At 38.6% G+C, this 26,164-nt stretch overlaps 1 protein-coding gene across 1 annotated transcript in view; it reads right to left on the bottom strand.

The window, feature by feature from the left end:
• Window positions 1–446: 446 nt before the first annotated feature.
• LOC144218375 (carboxypeptidase Q-like) overlaps window positions 447–26,164 on the bottom strand; it is a 160,127-nt gene continuing 134,409 nt past the window's right edge. The window contains exons 3-5 of the mRNA XM_077748232.1: window positions 2,667–2,977; window positions 1,089–1,156; window positions 447–618 (exon numbers count right to left, since the gene is read on the bottom strand). Coding sequence (XP_077604358.1) covers window positions 447–618; window positions 1,089–1,156; window positions 2,667–2,977 — 551 coding nt within the window. The remainder of the gene's footprint in view (window positions 619–1,088; window positions 1,157–2,666; window positions 2,978–26,164) is intronic.

Consider the following 26,164-nt stretch of genomic DNA (forward strand, 5'->3'; position numbering starts at 1 on the left):
TTTGTTAAAATGACTAATAAAGAGCAGAACCTAGGAGGCATAGTAACTGTCAGAAATGATGGATAAGAGAAAACGTTCTCAAGAAGCATCTAACTTAGAAGGCAGAACAGATGACACTCTCTTTCCTGAGGTAGAAAATGCAGGATATAGAGGTAAAAAGAGGAGTTCAGTTTTGAAGAAAATTGAAGTGGAGATCACTAAGGAACAGCCAAAAGAAGGACCAGGAGGTCGTCGGATATATGGGCCTCGTGCTCAGACAGCAGTACGGGAAGGAGAGGTGGATTTGGAAAGTGTCACAGTAGAGATGGTGGCTGAAGCCACAAGCATGATGGGACTGCTCAGGTAGAATGTTCAGAGTGAGAAGTCGGGGAAACAGAAAAGGAACAGGATAAATGGGAAAGAGACAAAGGATGAGAGCAAGAAAGAAAAAGAATATAAGAAAGAAGTCATAGAAGCCAAAGAGAAGAGGCCTTTAGAAAGCAGTCAACCGTGACAAATGCTTTAGAGAGGTGAAGTAAGATGATGGCCTGAAAATGTCCATTATATTTGACAACTAGGCTGCTATTTGTGACCTTAACAAGTTCCATTTCAGTATTGGCAAAAGCCAGATTAAAATGTCTGCAGAGCGAATGACAGGTGAAGAATTAGAGACAGGAATATAAAATACTCCCTAAGGAAAATTAGCTCTAAGAAACAGTTAGCTAGAAGTGGAAAAAGAGTTTGTTTCATTTTGTTTTTATTTTTCAGGATGTAAGACTTAAACATGTTAATATGCTGAATTCTCTGAACTTCTATTTCCCTATCTCTAAAATGGGCATAATGCCCCTTCTGCTTGGCCCACTAAGTTGTCAGAACAAGTAATGTGACATATGTGAAAGATCCTAAAGTACTGTGTAAAGGGAAATGTTAGTCTGTATTTTTAAATGTCAAAAATATGGAGTCACAAAAGTCAAGAGTCCAGTGAAATATGGTTGGCTATAAAATCAATGAAAACATTATAATCAGTCTAGATCTAGAAATATTAAGAAAAATGTCTTTTTAATATACACTATAAGTTGTTCATCCCAAATATTAAAGGCTAACAATACGTTTCTACATCCCATGCTGGGCAAAATTTTTCTGGGGCTCCTAGGTTATAGCCCGGGTTTCCAGATGTCTTCATTACACCAGGAAAAAAAAATGTCAATTAACTCTGGTATACTGCAGTACATTAAGTCATCTGGGAATTTATTAGTCTTATGAATAGTAGTTCTTAAATAAATATTTTTGGCAATCACCCAATTTCACAAAGCAACAGTCTAGCTCCATAATTTAGATCTCATGACCAGTGAAATCATAGTGAATGGCCATAGCTTGCTGAGTATGTTATTCTAAGGGGTGACTGAGGTATTCTGGGAAGTAAGCGAGCCATTTTAGGACTTCCCTCCTGGGAAGATTAAGCGTCCAAAAGAATATGATCCAATGATTGTTTCACTAGTCACCAAACCTTTGGACTCTACAAGGAACATTATTTTTAGCACTATGACATTAGTGGAACTAGTTTTTCTCTCATAAAACTTTTTACAAGTAGTTTTAACATGTCCCATCTTCCTTCCTGGGAAGATACCTCATCCTCACTAAAGAAAAATGTCCCTTTCCTCTTTTCTCTGAACATTTGGACAATGCTCTTCTGACTTGGTTTCCTATTCGCTGATGTCTCATCAGTTATATTATTTTCAAGAGTGTAGGGTGCTAGTTAAGGTCAAGCAACTATGTTTCCAGATCCAAACAAAAATTGTGTAGAATAAACAAAACTTCCTTTACAATAGATATTAATCTGATCTTGAAACGCAAATAAACCCGATTTGCAATTGTTTCTGCAAGCTTTGTTTTGTTTTGTTTTTTATCTTTGGGAGACCAGACTACAACACTAAAATGGTACTTCGTTTATCCATGTTTATCCCATCAAATATTTTACCCTTAATGTGTGGCACGACCATATGTAGCTATTAAACTAAGCCAAATGTCTGCAGGTCAAGTTTCAGACCTTTCATCCACTGCGATGTTGAATTTTATCTTAAGACTGAGGGTCGTGCAATTACCTCAATCAGAAATACAAAGATAAAGACAAAACTTACGTTGCCCTTAAATACCACCAGCCATTTATATAGACCTTTACAGATAATCAAGTATCTTTCATAAGTTTATCTCTTTTATTCTAAAAGTAATATTGTAAATTTATTATTCTTCCTCATCACTGATTAACAGAGAATGCAAAGACCCAAAGAGTTTAAGAACATGCCCAAGGCTATGCCTTGTTTGGAGGCAGAGCCAGGTCTATATGCAAGATCCTCTGCTCCCGAGTCTCCTTCCACTACACCACAGACAGCTCTCATCACATTACCCACCTTATCTTTATTTCACTTCTCTAGCAACAATGGGAAAAGGCCTGGCTTCCTCTGAAGTCACTAGGAGTCTCTGATGAAACACAGACGTGAATACAGTTCTCTCACCAGTGAAAATACATCACGTATTGGTTATATAAGGAATGTTATGGGGTCACCGTGGATGTGGAAAACTTTTTAAAGGAATGTACAAATAATGCTTGGAATCCTGAAAAGGCCAAAGAGGACACTATAAACAAGTGGCCAAATATGGAATGAGGGAAAATTCCATAAACAAATTACTATTTTCATTTGAAGGGTTTGTTTGTATTTCATAAGGATTTCTCTTACGTGGAAAATCTTGTTTGTTTTCTTAAAAGGATTACAACTGAACATCATGACCAACCTGTAGATGGAGAAGGAGGCCACTGATCGAATCAGGGATGCCAAAGCCCCTACTTTGGCAGCTTCCACCGCCCCCTGGACCCGGTACTGCACTGTTGTCGAGTAGTTGACATAAGGTTGATTATACACAACAATCTTCCCTCTTGCTTCTGGGGCCCTTCTCTGCAGTTCCTCAAAAGAGGTCACCACCAGAACTTCTGCGGTAATGCCTAGAAGAAAATCATACAGGATTAACATGGTTTCCGATCAGCCCGGTTGAATTGGCACACAGAAGGTCATACAGGCTCTATCTGCTACATCTGGCAAACTGGTTTGAGAAGATCAAAGTTTTAGAGCGATTTGCCATGGGAGAGAGAGAGACTGCAGAGGTCAGCCGGTTTCCCAAGAGAGAGAAAAGGCATTCAAAATAATAAGACATATAACTCAGAAGGCTTTTCAACTCACTAGACCAACTGGTACTAAATCACACACTGCTTGAAAAGATAGATTTTTTTCCCTCTTCCCACCCTAAGAAGCCACAGTTTCACAGAATGACACTAATTATTTATGAAGAAAATGCATTTCAGAAAGCTCCCCTGGGATTAATGAAACACATATTTATCTTTTAATAAAGCTATTTTGATATGTTGTTAAACAACCTTCATTGACATCATACAAAGAATGGCAGTTCCTGAAGAATGCTCTTAGAAGCCAAGAATCTTCAAAAATCCAACTTTTGACAAATAGTTAATGTAACCTCTACCAAGAACTATGAAAACTCGGCTTGTTTTCTTTCCTCCTTTATACAAAACACTCTCAAAGAATATGGAAACTTCCCAGGCTTCTCAATTTACAGGACTGGTTCATCACCAAAACACACCACTGTTCTGCAGAGAAAAACTCTGAAGATGTTGTGTAATTGTCCCATAATCCTGTTGTGTCTCTTAGAAGAGATGTGCCATCTTTCCTCATACCACAAGACTTGTCCAGATCTTCCTGATTAGGGAACGGGGTCTCACAGCTTCCAAGAAGTCATTCAAAAACTGCCAGTCCACTGAAGATACAATCTGATGGAGCAGTTTGAGTGACAAGTAAAAAATATTTAGCAACAAAGGCCAGATGCAATGACTAAATAAAACTGTAAAAGAAAGTGGTAGGCACCTACTGTTCTGTGGCTTTAGCCATGCAGTCATGAAATATGTCAGTAAAAACTGAAGTATGAATATGCATTTGGCATGCTTCCTTAATCTTGCAAACTAGAGATCTAGGTTTTCCTGGAAGCTTAACAGATGCCATTAAAATATTAACTGTTACTTGGAAAATCCTTTTAAAATGCACTGCAGGTATGAGAGAATTCTTGCTTTCAATACAGGCCCCATTATAATGGACCCTTTGGGCTGGCTCCACTCTTGCTTCTAGGTCTCTTATCTGGACTCAATTGTGTAATTTTACTTTAAAGTGACTGACTACAGATCTATAAGCATGTCTCCACTTACATTCAGAACTCAGAATTTAATTTATAATCTAAAAAAAATCAATGTACAATTATAAAAAGCAAGGAAGCCACTAGCTCCTTCACATGATAAATAAATATGTATAAACACACAAATAAGAGTTCACCTAGACAGATTTTGAGATTCATAACTTTCTGAAATCTGGAAGTTACTTTAATATTTGATTAGGGTTATTGTTGGCATAGGACAAGAATTTTGTTTATGGTTTTCAGTTGTTCTTAATGAATAACAGATTCAATGGTCCACCCAAGGGCTGTCCCAGCAGTAGGGTAATTTTGGCATCTGGGCTGGAGCCACTAGAAATGAAGCCAAATTTCTATAAATTTTCATAGGTCCTTGCAGAATTAAAGCCATAGGAGGGTGGTACTTCACTATGGTGTACGATTCAAGTTCTTTTAACAAATGAAAGAGTGATTGAGACCTGAAAAGCCAAGACCCAACCCAGACACCTCAGTTGCCAATGCAAATCACTAGTACAAACAATAGACCAAAACCTATCACCATGAACATGGAAGATGAGTTCAAATTAATTGTTTTCTTCAAAGCCTAGAGTCATCTCTGCCTCCTCTCTCCTTCAGCCCTCATGTCTGACCTATCCTCGAATACAGATAATATTATGCCTTAAATATTGATTGAACCCTGGTCCTCTGCTCCACCCCCATTACACTCTCATATGAGGCCCTCATTAGCTCCCTTTTGGACTGCTACGACTCCCTCCTCTTCCACCCACCAGCCACTTCGGGTGTCCCAGCCTCCAGCCCACCTCCCTCAACTTCACCTCCACAGAGCTGCCCGAGTGGACTAACTGAACTGCAGAGAAGTCAGATCAGCCTACATCACCACCCCCACCCTGCCCTCCTCCAGCTCTGCTGAAAACAATCTCTTCAACATACCCCTCAAAGCCTGTCCCTCTCTACTGACACATGCCCCCATTCCTTTGAAATTCGGTCAATAATAAACTTAAAAGTCCCCGCTCTCACCATGTCAGTTCACTCCTCAGTGGCTTTGTTCATACTATAGTACATCATGTCTTGTTCACCTCATTCTCGCAACTCTTTCATGAGATGAACACCTATTCAACCTCCAGGATGTCACTTAAGAATCTCTTCTTTAGGGAATGTTCCCTGGCCTCTGACCTCCTGTCTCATCTCCCTTCCCACCACCTGGGGAAAGGCTGGCTCATGAACCACCCTATTCTGGACTTTTGGAGTATCCTGGGCACACCCGGGCACTGGATGATTGAAAACCCTACCTATTTATGATTCTCTCCATCACATCAACAGTGATCTCATGGATTTGGGCCATGTTCATTTTTGCTTGCGTCTCCAGGATCTAACACAGTGCTTTGCGTATGTGTAGGTAGTTGGCCAATAAACACTCCTCGAATAGCACTGCTCCAGATAAGGGACCACTGACAGGGTCTAAAGCATTTCCATAAAAGTGTAATTTTACCTTTAAAGCTTGATAGCATTTCTCCCATAATAACTCAGCAGTCTGATTCTCTTACCACCCAGAGCACAGTTGCATTAACAATAACCAAGCAAAAAAGGCCTTGGGGCAGTCAAAATAGAAATATACATTCTAAGTATGAAAACTCAAGGACCTGAGCCTCGTTACCCTTACTTCACACAATATTCTAAATCTCGTATTTAAACCTATACACCATGAGAAACAACAAATCAAAAGGAAGAGACAGAGTTGGAATCTGATGGTACCAGAGAAAACAATGTCAGAGATAGGAACATGTAAAACAACAAATATTAACAATTTTTTGCAATGCTGGAAATGTTCTCTATCTGTGCTAACATAATAGCCATTTGACACACTTATGGCTACCAAAGCATTTAAAATATGACTAATATGACTAAGAAACTGAATTTTTTTTCTTAAATAGTTTATTGTCAAGTTACTTTCCATATAACACCCAGTGCTCATCCCCACAGGTGCCCTCTCCATGCCCATCACCCCCCTTCCCCTCTCCCCCACCCCCATCAGCCTCAGTTTCTTCTCAGCATTTTCTCAAGGTTTGCCTCCCTCTCTCTCTCCCCAAATATTTTCCCCCCTTCTTCTTCCCCATGGTCCTCTGTTAAGATCCTCCTAATCCACGTACATGCAAACATATGGTATCTGTCCTTCTCTGCCTGACTTATTTCACTCAGCATAACACCCTCAAGTTCCATCCATGTTGCTACACATGGCCAGGTTTCATTCTTTCTCATTGCCAAGTAGTATTCCATTGTACAGATAAACCATATCTTCTCGATCCATTCATTCCATGGCCTCAGGATGTAGAGTTCTAAATATATCAGTCAAATCCACCTGGTTCAATGTGTCATTCAAGTACATTGTTTCTTTAGTGATTTTCTGTCTAGTTGATCTATCCATTGCTCTATGTGGAGTAATAAAAGTCCCCTGCTATTAGCACATTCTTATCCATAGGATTGTTTCTGTTTGTGCTTAATTGTTTTATGTATTTAGGTACTCCTGTATTCAGTGCGTAGACATTTATAATTGTTAGCTCTTCCTGATGGATAGACCCTGTAATTATTATATAACGCCCTTTTTTATCCCTTGTTACTGCCTTTGCTTTAAAGTCCAATCTGTCTGATGTAAGTATAGCTACTCTAGCTTTCTTTTGACTTCCAGTAGCATGANGCTCATCCCCACAGGTGCCCTCTCCATGCCCATCACCCCCCTTCCCCTCTCCCCCACCCCCATCAGCCTCAGTTTGTTCTCAGCATTTTCTCAAGGTTTGCCTCCCTCTCTCTCTCCCCAAATATTTTCCCCCCTTCTTCTTCCCCATGGTCCTCTGTTAAGATCCTCCTAATCCACGTACATGCAAACATATGGTATCTGTCCTTCTCTGCCTGACTTATTTCACTCAGCATAACACCCTCAAGTTCCATCCATGTTGCTACACATGGCCAGGTTTCATTCTTTCTCATTGCCAAGTAGTATTCCATTGTACAGATAAACCATATCTTCTCGATCCATTCATTCCATGGCCTCAGGATGTAGAGTTCTAAATATATCAGTCAAATCCACCTGGTTCAATGTGTCATTCAAGTACATTGTTTCTTTAGTGATTTTCTGTCTAGTTGATCTATCCATTGCTCTATGTGGAGTAATAAAAGTCCCCTGCTATTAGCACATTCTTATCCATAGGATTGTTTCTGTTTGTGCTTAATTGTTTTATGTATTTAGGTACTCCTGTATTCAGTGCGTAGACATTTATAATTGTTAGCTCTTCCTGATGGATAGACCCTGTAATTATTATATAACGCCCTTTTTTATCCCTTGTTACTGCCTTTGCTTTAAAGTCCAATCTGTCTGATGTAAGTATAGCTACTCTAGCTTTCTTTTGACTTCCAGTAGCATGACATATATTTCTCCATCTCCTTACTTTCAATCTGAAGGTGTCCTCAGGTCTAAAATGAGTTTCTTGTAGACAGCAAATAGATGGATTTTTAAAAAATCTATTCTGCTACCTTATGTCTTTTGATTGGAGCATGTAGTCCATTTACATTCAGTGTCATTATTGAAAAATATGGGTTTAGAGTCATCATGTTCTCTGTAGGATTCATGCTTGTGGTGGTGTCTCTGGTACCTTGCGTTCCTTGCAACAGTTCCCTCATAGAGTCCCCCTCAGGATTTCTTGTAGGGCTGGTTTAGTGGTGACTAATTCTTTCAATTCTTGTTTATTTGGGAAGACTTTTATCTCTCTTTTTATTCTGAATGACAGGCTTTCTGGATAGAGGATTCTTGGCTGTATATTTTTTTTATTCATCACATTGAAGATTTCCTGCCATTCCTTTCTGGCCTGCCAAGTTTCAGTAGATANTATTCTGCTACCTTATGTCTTTTGATTGGAGCATGTAGTCCATTTACATTCAGTGTCATTATTGAAAAATATGGGTTTAGAGTCATCATGTTCTCTGTAGGATTCATGCTTGTGGTGGTGTCTCTGGTACCTTGCGTTCCTTGCAACAGTTCCCTCATAGAGTCCCCCTCAGGATTTCTTGTAGGGCTGGTTTAGTGGTGACTAATTCTTTCAATTCTTGTTTATTTGGGAAGACTTTTATCTCTCTTTTTATTCTGAATGACAGGCTTTCTGGATAGAGGATTCTTGGCTGTATATTTTTTTTATTCATCACATTGAAGATTTCCTGCCATTCCTTTCTGGCCTGCCAAGTTTCAGTAGATAGGTCTGTCACCATTCTGATAGGTTTCCCTTTGTATGTTATGGCCCTTTTATCCCTAGCTGCTTTCAGAATCTCTCTTTGTCCTTATGTTTTGCCAGTTTCACTATGATATGTCATGCAGAAGATCGATTCAAGTTATGTCTGAGGGGTGTTCTCGATGCCTCTTGGATTTCAATGTCTGTTTCCTTCCCCAGACTGGGGAAGTTCTAAGCTATAATTTGTTCAAGTAACCCTTCCACGCCTCTCCCTTTTTCTTCCTCTTCCAGAATTCCTATGATATGGATATTGTTCTCTTTATTGTATCAGTCAGCTCTCGAACTCTCCTTTCATGTTCCTGGATCAGTTTATTTCTTTCTCTTGGCTTCCTCTTTTTCTAAAATTGTGTCTTCTAATTCATCTATTCTTCTCTCTGCCTCTTCAATCTGTGCATTGGATGCCTCCATTTTATTATGCTTCTCATTTATAGCATTTTTAAACTCATCACAATTATTTTTAAGCTCCATAGTCTCTGTAGCAATAGTTTCTCTGATGTCTTCTATGCCTTTTTCAAGCCCAGCGANAAGCTATAATTTGTTCAAGTAACCCTTCCACGCCTCTCCCTTTTTCTTCCTCTTCCAGAATTCCTATGATATGGATATTGTTCTCTTTATTGTATCAGTCAGCTCTCGAACTCTCCTTTCATGTTCCTGGATCAGTTTATTTCTTTCTCTTGGCTTCCTCTTTTTCTAAAATTGTGTCTTCTAATTCATCTATTCTTCTCTCTGCCTCTTCAATCTGTGCATTGGATGCCTCCATTTTATTATGCTTCTCATTTATAGCATTTTTAAACTCATCACAATTATTTTTAAGCTCCATAGTCTCTGTAGCAATAGTTTCTCTGATGTCTTCTATGCCTTTTTCAAGCCCAGCGATTAATTTTATGACTATTGTTCTAAATTCTTGTTCAGTTATGTTGCTTATATCTGTTTTGAGCAGTTCTTTAGCTGTCATTTCTTCCTGGAATTTCTTTAGAGGAGAGTTCTTCCGTTTCATCATTTTGGCTAGCTTTCTGTCTCTTGTTAGTTTTAAAAGCTTGTTATGCACTCTGCACCTGCGAGTACTGCTGTATTAAAGAAGGCTCTTTGACTGTCCAGGGCCTGTCCATTCAGGAAGTGTTCTTTGAATGGTGTCTCTTGGTCTCTCTTTTTGAGACTTTGGTTATTTTATTTCCCTACTCATAGTGGTATTTGGGACTCTCCACCATGTGTACTTTGGCTTGTTTCTTGAGGTAGCCCTGGAAAAGAAAACAGACAGACAGACACACAGGGAACAGAGGCACACAAACGCAGAGACAAATCCAACAAACACAGAAACCGAAAGGGAAAAAGAAAAGAAAAAAGAAAAAAAGAAAAAAAAGAAGGGAAAAACGGGGAAAAACGAAAAAAACAGGAAGGAGGAAAAATAAATAATAAAAAGAAAAAGAAAAAAAAGAAAAGAAAAAAAAACCCAAAAGACAAAGGACAGTCTAAAAGCATAAAACCAGAATTCCCAGCTACAAATAAAGAGCAGAGGGTATGCAGTGCTGATGGGAGAGCATATACAAAGAGAGAAATGACAGGGCGGGGAGGAAGCAAAACTGGACAATGACCAGACAGAGAGACTAAGAGGCTTAATTCAGAGAGAGAAAGAGGAGAATATGGTAAGAGGCAAGGAGAAAGAAACGAAGATAATGTTGCTCAGAGAAACTATATAGTCTGATTACTCCGGAGAGAGAGAGAGAGAGAGAAAGAGAGAGAGAGAAAGAGAGAGAGAAAGAGAGAGAGAGAGAGAGGTAGCAGTGGAGGAGGTGTAGAATATACATCTAGAGAACGGATTAAATGTAACTGTTTNAAGTAAAAAAAAAAAAAAAAAAAAAAAGCAGCTCTCTAGCAGAGATGGGTGTGGGTTGGTGTAGGCAGGCCTTAGCCTCCACTGCAGTTTCACGGGCTACACCCTGAGGTCCCACCTTGGTAGTTGTGGGGAGAAAAATGGTAGCGCCCCAGTCCCTTCTTGAACCAAGCATTGCAAACCACTCTTTAGGGTCTGAGCTCCCTGTGTTGTGGGAGTAAGCAAGGTGGGCCGTGTTCTGTGTCTCCAGCCACGCATTGTTTCCAGATCTTAGTCCACGCGCTTTGTTGATACCACCCAAAATGCAAATCCACAGGCCAAGTCCTTCCAAGCAATTTCAAGCCGGCTGCTTGCCCACTAGGGATGGAGCCGGAAGAGTGGCGGAGCAATTTCAGGCTGTTCCGCTTACCCTCCTGATCGCCGCTTACCAGTTTCTCCTGGTGCCGCCTGGGACCAGGGAATCCAGCTCCAAATCAGCTGCACAGCTGGAAACCGGATCACTCTGTGTCCCTAGTCGAGGTTTATCTCTTCTCCAGGGACAGGGACAGTTTCTTGAGCAGTTCAGCTGCTCTTTTTTTTCCCCTCAACTCACTGTGGCTCTCCGCAAAGGGGGCTCCCTCCCCTCCCTCCATGTCTCTGGTCCCAGCCCATTTTTATCTTCCCCAGTTCACACTCACTCTATAAGGTTGTTTTCTCAACGGACTATGTCTCCTTTTCCTCTCAAACTCTTGGATTCTTTAAGGGTTCCTATGACTTCAGGTCTTCTCCATTTGAGAGATGTGGGTGAGTGAAATGTACGCAGCTCCCTACTTCTCTGTCATCTTGCTTCCTCCAAGAAACTTAATTTTTAATGTAGCTTATTTTAATTAAGTTATATTTAAATTTGAATAGCCATATCTGTGTAGTAGCTACTCTGTAGAACTCACAACCACTGTAGACTCAGCCATTATGTAGGCAAACAGCAGAAAGCTGTTGGCCCTGAGGACCCTGTTTCATGACAGTTCAGTAAGAGACATGAGTGTGATGGGATGACCTCTGGCACTAGTCACAGCTCAGGTGGACTGTATTCAGTACCCATCTTTTGGGAAGGCGGAGTATGTAGAAAAAGCATTTCAGGAAGATTTTTGCCCAAATTGAATAAAATAAAACTAGCCCACCAGGAAGACTTTGCTCTTCTATATTAGTTTGTGTTTTGACACTTTACACAAAGGAAATTCTCATGTTCTCCTATGAATCAGCAGACTCCTTTTATGTGCTCTTAACTTCCTTCTTCATTCTCAAAGATAGTACATGAAAACCTCTAAGAACAAAAAACCAGTGTCGTATTCACAGTAAGGCCTTCCCTGACCTCCCTATTTATAACTGCAACCCACTCCCAACTTCCGTGGCCTCTTATCTTGTTTAATATTTCCATAGAACCTATCAGCTTCCAGCCACACCCACTACAATCATGTAAGGCCCATGAGCAGGTAGAAATTTTTGTCTGTTTTATTCATTAATGTTATCAAAGTGCTTGAAATGGTACTTGATACAGATTATGTGAAATTCTCTCTCTCTCTCTCTCTCTCTCTCTCTCTCACACACACACACACACACACACAGACTCATAGGCACAAATACATATACTCATGCATATATTGAATGAATAAAAAGAAACAAACAAAAAAGTATAATAATACCCCACCCCCAATCACTCTTCAAAAATGTATACTTCCAAGGAACTTGTGTATTTCTGCAGGTCAGAAAAATTGATGATAATAATAATAGTTATATTTGAATATCTATTGTTCATACTAATATTCAGAGAAATTGCAAAGTAGTTATTAGGAGGATACTGACAAGCAGATAGATAAATTTGCACAACTACTAGGTGTTGACGCTGACAACTGAATCCAAGGGTCATGCTCCTCCTATTTACTGCACTGTTATCTTCTTTCAGAAATGTAAAATAGATTAAAGAAAAGCTCAATATTTTCATTTTAAGAGGAATAAAATGGAAAATAAAGTATATAAAAAGTCTGCCTATGTTATCAGTTATTTTTTCTTATTCTACCCAGGATCTGACTCCTAAATCAGAGTACTATTATCACATTAGGTCCCAGTCTATTAATAGAAGAGCTGGGAGGGAGGCTTCACTCTAGGACGAGAGTCATCAGACTCTGTTAGAGTAATGAAAAGGATTATGATAGTTAATTCTGACGAAAATGTGTGACTGAAGCTAAGAATATTCCTATTATAAAGCAACTCTCCTTGCTACAGCTGATTATATCACAAAAGCAGTGTAAAATATCCTCAGGTTCCCTTTTATTCTCCACACTTAATTTTTTAAATTGATCAATTTATTTTTTAAGTGACCTACCCTGTGCATAATTACCACTGCGGTCTCTTTGCAGAGACAACAGATGCTGACTGCTGTGGTGTTGGCTCAGGTCATTTTTTCTATGAAGAATGTGATGAAGAGACTCCACTTGGTATCTTCTGACTTGAATCCTCCCAAGAACAGTTAAGAATAGGAAGATAGTAAAGTGAGAATTTTTATAGTGCCTTCTATTATTAAAAGGAAAGGAAAAGACCACAAACAGAAAAACCTGTCTCTGGGGCTCTATTCAACGTGGTATGTTTTAGGAAATTGATTCTGATTTCAGAAGACTTAGCCTCCAAAAAGGAAATACTCCAGCCCCACCCAAAAGGAAGTACAGCTTCTTACTCTTATTGCATAATCTTATACTCAGTACACTACACAAGATAACTAGGTCCAGTGGAATGGCTGGTTTTTCCTGAACTCAGTTATGGTGAAGGAAAAACAGCTGTTCTTGGAAGCTCAGTGTTTTGGCCTGAAGTGGTAAGGAAATGGCAAATTCATGGCAAGACAGATAAAAGAACATCAGAGCAGTCCTTTTTGAGTGTCCATTTGTTTATGAAGAACATTATAATTGTGCAATGTCCTTCTCATGAAAGAACAAGGCTTAAAGATTTAAATTCATTCAACAAATTTACAGCCCTCCTACTGAGAGGCTTCATGCTGGGCACTGGGGACAGCATGGATTTGACTAAGTTCCAGTCCTATCCTTAAGAATTAGAAATCTGGGAGGGAAAAGTAGGTAAAGAAGAACTTTAAAAAAGAGCACCCGCAGTTACAAGGTTAAATGAAAGTACGAAGGGAGATTTCACCAAATAACAAATTAATTCTGACTGGGGGAAATCTAGGAAGTTTCCTATAACATGAAACTTTAAGTGAGACTCAGATTTCCAATAGGCTGAAAATGAAAAAAGGGCATTCCCAGGAAAAGGACAAAGAAGGGAAGACAAAAATAGATGAAACATTTATTCATTTACAGTGAATAGGCGGCTTCCTGCCTGGCCCCCAAACAGACAAGGAGACACTCTAAAAATCTTCCAATTTTTAACCAAGATATTTATGGACCCCTATTTTCATTCTATAAGTTCCAAGAAGGCAAGGAAAACAGTCTCCTTGAAACAATTTTCAGGAAAAAAAATTAAACTCAGCTATTAGGTGAGTGAGGGAAGAGCAAGAGGCAAATTGTACCCCAACCGATAGCTACAGGTATGTGACCCCCCCTCTCCACACTGTCTCCTGAGATCTGGAGCAAGTTAAATCTGGTCTGTCACCTTGAGAACAAGCCCAGACCTGGCTGCATCAAAACTCCTGGGCACAGTAGATTATCATCATCTCTGAAGAGGCAGCTGTCTGCCCAATTGAGCAGCGTGCCACAAGCTGGCTTGCCGTACCGATAGCTGAGGACGAGCCACAAGAAAAGCGACTTATCTCCTCGGAGCTCTAAGATACAAAGCACACACATCTTTTTGTGTAATGGAGAGATGCCTGCCACAGGACCACTGTGTTTAACTCAATCCGTAACGGGGCACATTCCGGTAGTATGGGGACCCAACTTGCAACACGTGGCGGCAACAAGCGTGGGGCCCAGACCAACCCTTAGCAATCCGATCACTTAGATGCCGAACTGCTACCACTGGTAAGGCCACCACACGAAAGGCAGTCACGGTTTGGGGTACTTTGTTTAATTTCAGCAGTTATCACAGGGAGCATTTATAGTCTAAAACATGAGGTGGATTGTGTTTGAAAGACAGTTACGTTGTCTTCAACATGGTTGCTCTGAGACATGTTTGAACTTGGTTGCTTTCTCCTAACCCCTGAGTATCTTCGTGTAATGGTGACTGGTGTGGGTGGGTGGAGACTTCCATAAAAACCATTATCATCTTACACATCTGTAAAAATGAACAGCTGGAAGATCCTATGTACCTCAGTCAGCTTCCAGTGGGATTTCAGCAGGAAAATCTACAGGCCTTAGTGATGGCAGGGGTGCAGGGGTGAGTTTCTGGCTGCACTGCCACTGACAACGAGAAGTGACTGTGGTCTGGGGCTCATGCCTGGTGCTGCTGAGAAGGTGGGATCTGAGAAGTGAGTGCTAAGAGACTAGAGAGAAGAGAGAGCTGAGAGTAAAGACACAGAGTGAGGGAGACAATGGCATAAGAGGAGGTGGGCAGTTTGTGAGGCGACATCACAGGGGAGTCATGTAGCTGTATTACACAATTTGGGTGGGGATGGAGAAGTCAGGCAAATTCAGATTTACACTTTGAAAATACCACTAGTCTCGGGGTGAGGAAGGCCTAGAAGATGCAAGAAAAGGTATGGAGGGCTATTTAGGGGATGGCTGCCACATTCTGGTTGAGAGGCAATAGTGGCTGGATGAGGGCAGGGCAGTGGAGAGAAAGAAGAGTGGACCCCTTTGAGCAGCACTATGGAGGAGACACTATTTACTGTGATGGGCACAGTGGCTTTATAGAACGTTGTACTCCACAACTATACAATGATTGCTTTCCTGGGGTCAGTTGTATGTAAACTGATATTTATTAACCAGATCACTGAAAATAAAGCCTTTTTTTAAACTATCTTAAGATGAATCCTATCTATGATATAATCATCTTACTCTAAATCTTCTTTACAAACTATTTACTATAATACATTGTGCATTCTTCCAGATATGCTTTAAAAGGGGTCTTTCTTTATCAGTAACAAAAAGTGCCCAGGTATGTAACCTGACTTGAATACTGGCCATAAAGCTCATTAGTCTTTGATCCTGAATAGGTTGCTTATTTTTTCCCAGCCTGCAAATGGGAATCACAATAATACTGAATCACAAGGATTCTTGTGAGCATCAGGATGAGATGACATAGGTAAAAATTGCTCTGTGTGCTATAAAGCATTGTAAGACAGTAAGAGGGGTAAGGTATGTAAGGGCTTTGGACATACGCCAAACAGATATAAGTAGTAATTATCTGATTTATTTAAAATTTCACTTCAAAGTGATTACCTGGACTAAAACAAAAATAATGGATATATCTTCAGCAAATATGGAGCCTACCTGGATCAGAGCAGAGCTATTCTTTTTTTTTTCTTTTTTAAGTATATTTGTTTTTTTTTTTTTTGAGAGAAAGAAAGAGCACCAGCAGGGGAGGGGCAGAGATAGAATCTCAAGCAGGCTCCACACTACCAGTATAAAGCCCAACATGGGGTTCGAGCCCACGAACCATGAGATCATGACATAAGCCAAAATCAAGAGTCAGCTGCTTAACCAACTGAGCGACCTAGGTGCCCCAGAGCAGAACTATTCTCTCTCACATCAGACAGCTCCAGAGGCAGTGTCAGGTTTGACTCAAGCAATCATTTAGGCACTATGTCACGAAGATGCCACATCAGGTTGGGCAGAGCAGCTGGGGAGGTTTCATGGGTCCGCTTGGCAACAGAGGGTCTAAGAGTGATGGAGGAACAGGTGAAAGGAGTAGGGAAGGGACTTTTCAGAGAAGTATCCGAGGAACAGGGCGTGACAGGAAAAGATGCTAGCAGCCCTATCTAAAATTATATCGATGCTATATTCTATTATTTCTTCTCCCCTTTTCTTTCTTTTTTTTTTTTTTTAAATGTTTTTTATTTATTTCTAGGAGAGAGACAGAGAGACAGCGTGAGCAGGGGAGGGTCAGAGAGAGAGGGAGTCACAGACTCTGAAACAGGCTCCAGGCTCTGAGCTGGCAGTCAGCACAGAGCCCGACGCGGGGCTCGAACCCACGAACCGCAAGATCATGACCTAAGCGAAAGTTGGACGCTTAACCGACTAAGCCACCCAGGCGCCCCTCTTCTCCCCTTTTCTGTAAGAGAATGACACACTCCAATCAATTGCCTTGTGAACTGCAATGGCACTCTTGGAAGACACTGAGGCTGGGTGTGGCCATGAGATTTTCCCTGGCCAGTGGAACACACATAGGGACAGTGTATGACCACAGCTGAGCAGGAACGTTATGAGCCACTGCAAGCCTTGATTGTCTCTTAAGAGATCTTTTTCTTCACCCACAAGAATGACATGTCCCAGGTGGAGACTTCTCCTTCCACCTGGATCCTGGAGTGAAAAAGATACTTAAGACAGAAGCAAAGGCTCTACCAACTTCATATACTTATATTCAAAGGGAACAAGAAATAAATCTTAGGGGGTCCAAGCCACAGAAATCTGGGGTTTGTTTGTTACTATAATACTGAGGGAGAGCTAACTGAAGTAGGAGCCCTGAATTTAAAGCTTCTATCAGAGCATTTCATAATCTATATCTGATGGCAGGTAAGATATAGAAGGAATATATTTAATACCTTAGGGAAGACTGTTCAGTGAAAATTAGGTAACTACTTTCTTCCTCTTGTCATATATCAAAGTGATCAAATGATCAGCACCAAACAGTAGAAAGCCAACAAATCTGAAGAAGAATTTAGCAAGTGTCAGTGATTTAGCACATGCAGACTAAATGACAAAGAATTTTAAATAAGAGATAAACCCTAGAGATCATTAAAATACAGTCTTGGCAGCTTCAGTTAGCTAACCCACCTGATGTCACTTCCAAAAGAAATAAGCAGCCCTGTTGTACTATTAAATAATTCTATACACTCTCAATAGATTTCAATATTTCATATCTAGATGCATTTTCCCTCTAAATTCCATCTCCAAAAACCAAGGGCAAGAATGATAGAAACTGGTGTGCTTATGTTTATATCTGTTTATATCAAGTACAAAATAATGTTATTATAGTGTTATATCAGAGAGATAAAATAACTCTGTGACAGCTTGGCATTCCAAAATGGGCTTTTTTATTTAGCTATGTTTTGAAATGTTAACTTCCTATGCTGTTTTTAGAGAAGTAAAACTTGGGAGAAAAAAATACCATAACAAAATGGAATTTCTGCCCTCAGTAAGAAGAAACCTGACTCACTTTCATAATTCAGTTTGACATAGCAATTTGCCACTGGAAGATTCCAGAGACATGACGGAAAAACCAGAACCATAGGATTTACATGAAAATTTCCTGGATACTATTTATTAAAGTCCATGGGCTGGAAGGATGCACATCCAACTATCAATATCAGTCCTATTACAACTGCAATTCAAAGCCATCACCATACAGTTTAAGCAGGAGAGATTTAAGCATAAGAACACTAACCACATTTAATGGGTGAGAAAATAAGAAGTTTCAAAAAAATACAAGAAGGTTCAAATGTCTTACCAAACTAGAAAGTGGCAACACGTGGATTTGAATCCAGGTCAGACTGACTCCAAATCCATGCTCTTGTCACTCATCCCATTTGGCTTCCCGCCTAATTAACTTAAATCAGCATGTATTTGCATGTCTTCTAGGACTCTTTCCTCAGGCAGCCAAAAACCGTCAGAGGAGCCCAAAATCTTATTTCATTCCACAAATTCCTGGATTTAGGAAGTAGAAAGGAAGGGCAAAGAGGTTCTAAAGCCTCACAAATGAGTAAGTATCATTTACTTAAACTTTCACAAATTCAGAGGCTGTGCGTGGTTCTCAGAATATCCAAAGTCTCTTATTCGCTGTTTCTTATCCCCTACCCCTACCTTTTCTTTTTTTCTTTTTTTTTTTAATTGGCTATTCTCAGCCAATTATTGGTCTGATTCAGCAAACAGTTGATTCAAACTAAACTCAACTAAAATAACTGACATTAAAGTGGGGGGAGCGTATTTTCATGCTAAAAAAGATCATCACCTATATTTATTTATTCATTCATTCATTCATTCATTCATTCGTTCATTCATTCAACAAATGTATTTGAGCCCTTCTAATGTGCAAAGCCATTCCAAAGTGCTAAATATATGGTCACTGACATAGTGATTTCGCTAATGAAGATTACATTCTAGTGGAAAGGACTGGCACTCATCAAAAACAGCAAACGTATTAATCATAATAATTGTATTAATAGTTATTCAATTTAATAAGTCAAATACAGGATGGTCTAAAATCAAAATCCTTGAGACTTGTTCTGGTCTGACAAGGATCTTGGAAATCTTCTAAGAGAAAGACACACTGAGTTAAAAAAAACAAAACAAAACAAAAAAAAAACCTGAGTGATGACTAAACGTAAACCAAGAGGAGCAAGAGTAGAAAGGGAGAAACAAAATATTCCAGGCTGGTTAGATAACATATGCAAAAGCTCTGAAGTGAGATGAAGGGCGAGGAATTGAAAGAAGACCAGGGTAGAGTGTAGAGTGATCTAAGATAAAGGTAAGGAGGGAGGGAAGGAGGAACAAGGTGAGGCAGGATCTCCTAGGTCCCTTTAAGGAACTTGGGCATTTATCCAATGGGCAGCTGGACATAACTGAACCATTTTAAGTGGGGGTAGTAATAATCTATCTCCTGGTTTTCAAGGTGATAGAAGACTTCACCCAAGGTGGCAGTGGCACTGCAAGTTTATATTTTAAGTATTAGATTAGAATAACAACAACAAAGAAGCTTGCTCACTATCACTTCTATTCAACAATATCCTAGAATTCTTAACCAATGATGTAAGATAAGAAAAAGAAATCATGGATTTCTTATCCAAACTTATGGACTGAGAAAAAGAGATACTAGGGTCTGGAAAGAAAGACACAAGTTGTCCTTATTTGAGAATCGCATCTGTAGATAATCTGAGAAAATCTACAAAGAAATTTATAAAGAAGCCAGATTTGCTGTTCATGCAATTAGTATAGAAAAATCCAAATATTCTATGTACCAGAGAGGCTCTGATTAGGAAATAAAATAAGTAAAGTTATGTTCATATTAATGGCAACAGAAACTACAAGTTAACTTTAAAAAACTGAAAATGTAGTAGAGGAAAAAAATAAATTATTGTATTCATATTGGGAATGGAGACCCAAAATAGACAGGAATATATCATCAAAAACAACAACAAAACACAGAGAGTGTACTACCAGATAGTAAGACTTATTATAGAGCTTTAATAATGAGATACATGTGATATTACTAGCTGGAAATAAAAATAAATTAATAGAAAAGAACAGAGTCCAGAAATAGATTCACCTATATGTGAAAATTTGGTATTTGATAATGATAACATTCCAAATTGGTGGGGAAATGTTAAATTGTTCAATAATGATCCTAGAAAAAAGATAAAACGAACTTCAATCTTCTAACATATGGAAAAGTAAATATAGAAATATCAAAGTCATGAAAAAAATCTTTAAAAGTTTTTGAAATTCACAATCCCTATCAAAATTCAGAATCCCGAGGTATCTGGGTGGCTTAGCCAGTTAAGTGTCTGACTCCTGGTTTCTGCTCAGGTCATAATCTCACAGTTCATGGGTTCAAGTCCCACATCTGGCTCCATGTTGACAGTGTGGACCTTCTTGGGAGTCTCCTTCTCTCCTTCTCTCTTTGCCTATCCCCCATTCTCTCTCTCTCTTTCAAAAATAAATAGACTTAAAAAATTCAGAATTCCTATCAAAATCCCAAAAGTATTTTTTTGCAGAAAATAGAAAAATACTTCCTAAAATTAATTTGAAACCTCAAGGGACCCCAGACGAAAGCAAGCAAGAAAGCAAGCAACCAAGCAAGCAAGAAAGGAAAATTCATACTTCCTGATTTCAAAACATATTGCAAAGCCACTGTAATCAAAACAGCATGGTACTGGCATAAAAAAGACAAATGGACTAATGGAATAGAATATAGCGCCCCCCAAAAATCCTGGCTTGTATGGTTAAATGATATTTGACAAAGGTGCTAAGACCACTTCAACAAATCCTATTGGGAAAACTAGATATCCATATGCACAAGAGAAATTGGACCTTTAACTTACCCCATATACAATTGTTAAATGCATAAAGACCTAAGTGTAAGCCCTGAAACAATAAAATTCCTAGGACACATAGGAGGAAAGTTCCATGACACTGAACTTGCCGATGATTTCTAGTATATGACACTAAAAGCATCAGTAACAGAAGCAAAAATAGACACATGAGATTACATCAAACTTAAAAACTTCTATGTATCCAAGAGTACACCAAATAGAGTGAAAAGGCAACCTACAGAATGAGAGAAAATAGTGTAAATCATCTATCTGATAATGGGTTATTATCCAAAATATATAAAGGATTCCTATAACTCAACACCAACAAAGCTAAATAACCTGATTTAAAAGTTGGCAAAAGGTTTGAATACACACACACACACAAATAATACATATTACCTCATACCCATTAGAATGGCTAGTCCCAAAAAGGAGAAGATAACAAACATTGGCAAGGATGTGGAAAAGTTGGAACCCTTGGGCATTGTTGGTGGGAATGTAAATGGTGCAATCAAAACGGAAAAAAGTACGGTTATTCCTCAAAAAAAAAAAAAATCCACCTAAAAAAGAACTACCATATGATGCAAAAATTCCATGTCTGGGTATATATTCAAAAGAATTGAAAGCAGGGTCTCAAAGAGATACTTGTATACTAGTGTTCATAACAACACTATTCACAATAGCTAAGAGGTGAAAGCAACCCAAACATCCATCAGCAGATGAACAAACAAAATGTGGTACATACATTCAATGGAATAGTAGTCAGCCTTAAAAAGGAAGGAAATCCTGTCACATGTTACATGGATGAACCTTGAGGACATTACACTAAGTGAAATAAAGCCATCACAAAAACAAAAATACTATATGATTCTAATTATATGATATATTTAAAGAAGTCAAATTCATAGAAACAGAAATTAAAATGGTGGTTATCAGGGGCTGGGAAAGGAGAAGAAGGAGGGTTATTGTTTAATAGGTATAGTTTTTCAGATTTGCAAGATAAAAAATTCTAGAGATCTGCTTTCACAATAATGTATATACACTTACTACCACTGAACCGTACACTTAAAAATAGTTCAGATAGCAATTTTATTTTACATGTTTATTACCACAATAAAAAAAAGTTTTTGAAGAAACCATAGGAATAGATATTTATGACATCAGACTAGGGAAGGAAATTCTTTTTAAAAAACACAAAAAAATTCAAACCATAATGAAAAGTTTCTTAAACCTGACTAGAGTGAATATAGCAATATTAAAGCTTCTGCTGGAAAAACACCTAATAAAGTTAAAGTGCCACAGACTGAAAGAAGAAATTTTCTCTTCATGTAACTAATAAAGGCTTAGTTTCCAAATTATATAAGGAACTCTTGGAGATCTCAAAGAAAAACCCAAGCAAGCCAATAGGAAAATGGTTAACAAATATAAATAGGCTATGTATGGAAGTAGAAACCCAAAAGACAATAAGCAAAAAGGTGTTTAACATCTAATAATTCCAAAGTGAGATAATATTTCACATCCATCAAATAAGGAAAAATTTGTAAGTCTGACAATACCAAGGGTTGGCAAGGATTTGGGGACAACAAAATCCTCATACATTGATAATGGTAGTATAAACCGGTACAAACTCACTAGAGAAATTTAGCAATTTTAGGTAAACTTCAAGATGTCCTGAAGCCCAACTGAAATATTGACTTTAGAGATATTAGGGAAACTCTCACATGTGTGCCCTGTGGAAATGTACAAAGATATTTTAGCACTACTTTTAATTGAATAAAAGTATAAACAACTTAAGAAAAATATAAACAATAAACAACACTGTCGATCAATAGAAAAAGGACATGTAAATTCTTATACAGGCATTGAAAAGAATACAGTTGTTAAATCAACTAGATCCACACATATCAACAGATAAATCACAAAAAGAATAGTTTTTAAAAGAAGCATTTTTCAATATAATTTGTTCCATTAATATGGCATTTAAAAACATACAGAATACAAGTCTATATATACTTTGTGACACATACATCCAAAACAATAGTATAGGGGCACCTGGGTGGCTCAGTAGGTTGAGCGACCAACCTCAGCTCAAGTCATGATCTCAAGGTTTGTGAGTGCAAGCCCCCTTTGGGATCCGCTTGGGATCCTCTGTCCCTCTCTCTCTCTCTATGCTTCTCTCCTGCTCTCGCTCTCTCTTTCTCAAAAATACATAAACATTAAAAAAATTTTAAAAAGTAAAAGTATAAATACATGCAAGGGAGAAATAAATACCAACTTCAGAATAGTTACTACCCTGGGAAAGAAAGAAAAGAAAAATAATTAGTGAGATGTACAAAGGAAGCTTCAACTGTATTTAAAAAAACACAAACAAAACAAACCTGTTTCTTCATTTAAAAATGTTTTTAATGTTTATTCATTTTTGAGAGCCAGAGAGAGACAGAGTGCAAGCAGGGTTGGGGCAGAGAGAGAGGGAGACACAGAATCCAAAGCAGTCTCCGGACTCTGAGCTTGTCAGCACAGAGCCCCATGTGGGGCTCAAAATCATGAACCATGAGATTATGATCTGAGATGAAGTCAAGTGCTTACCTGACTGAGCCACCCAGGCACCCCCTTTTTCTTCATTTTAAAAAGCATACTTGAATGTGTATGTGTCTTTTTATATGAAGCAAATACGTCCATATTTAACATTTGTTAGATCTGATAAAGGATACTTTCCTGCAAGTTTGAAATATTTAAAAATTTACTCTATTTGAGGGAATAGGGGAGTGGGGATGGCATACTTCCCATATATCCTGTATCTTGTCCTTCTGTGAATGAGGCACAAAGGAATGCTACTACAAACACAAACAACTTCTTTTGTAACTGAAACTATATAGGCTGATCAACCAATATATCAATCCAAGTTTTTAAAAAAAGGCAAAAGATCTAAACAGACACTTCATCGAAGAAGATATACAGATGGCAAGTAAGCATATGAAAAAATGTTCATATCATATGTCATTAAGGAATTGCAAATGGAAACAATGAGATACCATTACACACCTATTAGAATGGCAAAAATCCAAAACACCAACACTAGATGTTGGCAAGGATAAAGAACGTAAGGAATTCTCATTCATTGCTGGTGGGGATGCAAAATGGTACAGTCACTTTGTAAAAGGTGAAAGATTTATGCGATCTGAAGAGAAACCAGAGTATGGTACAGTCACTTTGAAAGGCAGTTTGGAAGTTGCTTACAAAATTAAACATACTTTTACCATACAATCCAGCAATGGCACCTGTTGGCTATTTACCCACAGGATTTGAAAACTTATGTCCAAAAATTGAACAAAGATATTTATAGCAGCTTTATTCCTAGCTGCCAAAACTTGGAAGCCACCAATTTATCCTTTACTAGGTAAATTGATAAATAAACTGTGGTACTTATAGACAATGGAATATTATTCAGTGTTTAAAATAAATTAGCTATCAAGCTATGAAAAGACATGGAGGAAAGTTAAAAGCATATTACTCACTGAAAGATACCAATCTGAAAAGATTATATGATTCCAACTATATGACATTCTGGCAAAGACAAAACCATGGAGTAAAAAGATTAGTGGCTGGTAGGAATTTGGGAGAGAGAGAAGTCAGAGCACAGTGGATTTTTAGGGCCATGAAACTAACTATTCTGTACAAGGCTACAAAGGTAGACACGTATCATTATACATTTGTCAAAACCCATGGAATATACAACACCAGGAGTGAACCCCTATGTAAACTTTGGGTTTTAGTGATAATGTGTCAACAGAGGTTCATTAATTGCAACAAATATACTGCCGCAGTGTAGGATATTGATAGTGGAAGAGATTATCCATGTGCAGGGAGAGTGAGTATATGGGAATTCTCTATATTCTCCCTTCAATTTTGCTGTGAACCTAGGCTGCCCTAAAAATATATTTTATTTATTAAATATATATATTTATAAATATATTCAAAATACAGCTAATGGTCAGTAAAGCCTATAATCAGGAATGCCCCAATGGAGAGGGTTTCCTTTATGTGGGAAACACAGAGCCCAGCATAGCACTGAGCTCACATACTCAATCAACACATATTGAGAGTTTAAGTATGTGCTAACAGTGGTCCTAGAAGACCCAACAGTAAATAAGACAGATATGTTCCCTTCTCTCAAGGCATTTCAATATACTTACCATTGGTTAATTTTGCTTCCATAATAATTTTAGCCCCTATAACAAGTTTTCTTACATACATGAATCTGTATTCTAGAATAATTGTAACATGTGGGTTGCAGCTATCATGAATCTTTTTTCTAACTGCTGAGATCAAAGAACATGTGGATTTTCATAGTTGCAAGTGATAGGAAACTCCAATTGGTTTAAGGAAAGTTTCACCTGGCTTAAGGAAATGTATTGGCTCATGTGACCCATAGAACGGCTGGCCTCAAATAGTTCCTGGCTCCTGGCACTCCCCCTTTCATCTTAAGCATCTGTGTCGTGCTTTGCCCCTTCACAGCTCTAGCTTCTCCCAGACCTCATATTCCTATCATACTGCCTGAGGAAAGAGGGAGTGTCTCTTCCAGAAGTTCCCACGGGAAAAACAGCAAGCTTCATTTTTCCAGAAGTCCCAGGAAATAAGTCTGTTTAAAAACATGTGTTATATGTCCACTCTGAACCCAAAACTATGGTCTTGGGAATGGGATGTGCTAACTACCTTAAGCCAAGGAAGGCCCACCTCTAGACTTGGGTAAGGAGCCAATCCCACCCAAACCATATGGCTGGGAGTGGGTGAAGGCCACCCAGTCCTGGACAAAGGGAAAATGGATTCTGGGTAGCAAATAACAGATGGCCACAACAGGGGATATCTCTTGATATTGTCACAATATGTAGTATAAGGCTTTTCCCATATTCTAAATTCAATATATATTTGCCGTGTTGAATTAAATTGACCATATTTTTCATGATCCACTTTGGCAGAGTAAAGAGGCTCTCAGGCCATTCATCTCCAACCATTTGAATTCAACAAAATGAATGGGAAGTTTTTGATGAGCTTCTAAGAGCCACCAATTAATGAAAAACAGGCATCCATTTAACACCATTGATAGTTTATTAATCCATACCAGAAACTTAAGCAGAAATGCTATGGTAATAGAAACATTAATGCAACAGGAGCCCATAGCTTGCATGGTTCCCAAAAACCCATGTGGACCATTTATTACCCTTGAACCATATCGGAGAAGCCACTATTTCATACAACTCCATGATGGGAAAGTAAAAATTTAAACATATGCAGACTTCCCATTGGATTGTAGGACAGGATTTTCAAATATTTAAGTAAAAAAATCAAATTTGTCTGTATTCAATATAAATCCAAGAAGTGAAAGGTAATAATTCTTCAGTTCAAAAGATTTGCATGAAACTGATGATAAGAGGAATAACTAGTATATGCATATTCTGGCCAGGCACCATGGAAAGCTATTTATATGCATTATTTCATGTAATCCCTATGTCCCTATGTGGTAGGTATTATCCTTGTTTACTAAGGTACAAATTAAGATTTGACCTAGGTCACAGAGTTTGGTTAGCTGCAGTCCTAAGATTCAAACCGAGATAGAGGCTCCTGGGTGGTTCAGTCAGTTAATAGACTTCGCCCAGGTCATGATCTTACAGTTTT

This window comes from Crocuta crocuta, unplaced genomic scaffold, assembly GCF_008692635.1.
Source record: "Crocuta crocuta isolate KB4526 unplaced genomic scaffold, BGI_CrCroc_1.0 scaffold39, whole genome shotgun sequence".
Classification (NCBI taxonomy): domain Eukaryota; kingdom Metazoa; phylum Chordata; class Mammalia; order Carnivora; family Hyaenidae; genus Crocuta; species Crocuta crocuta.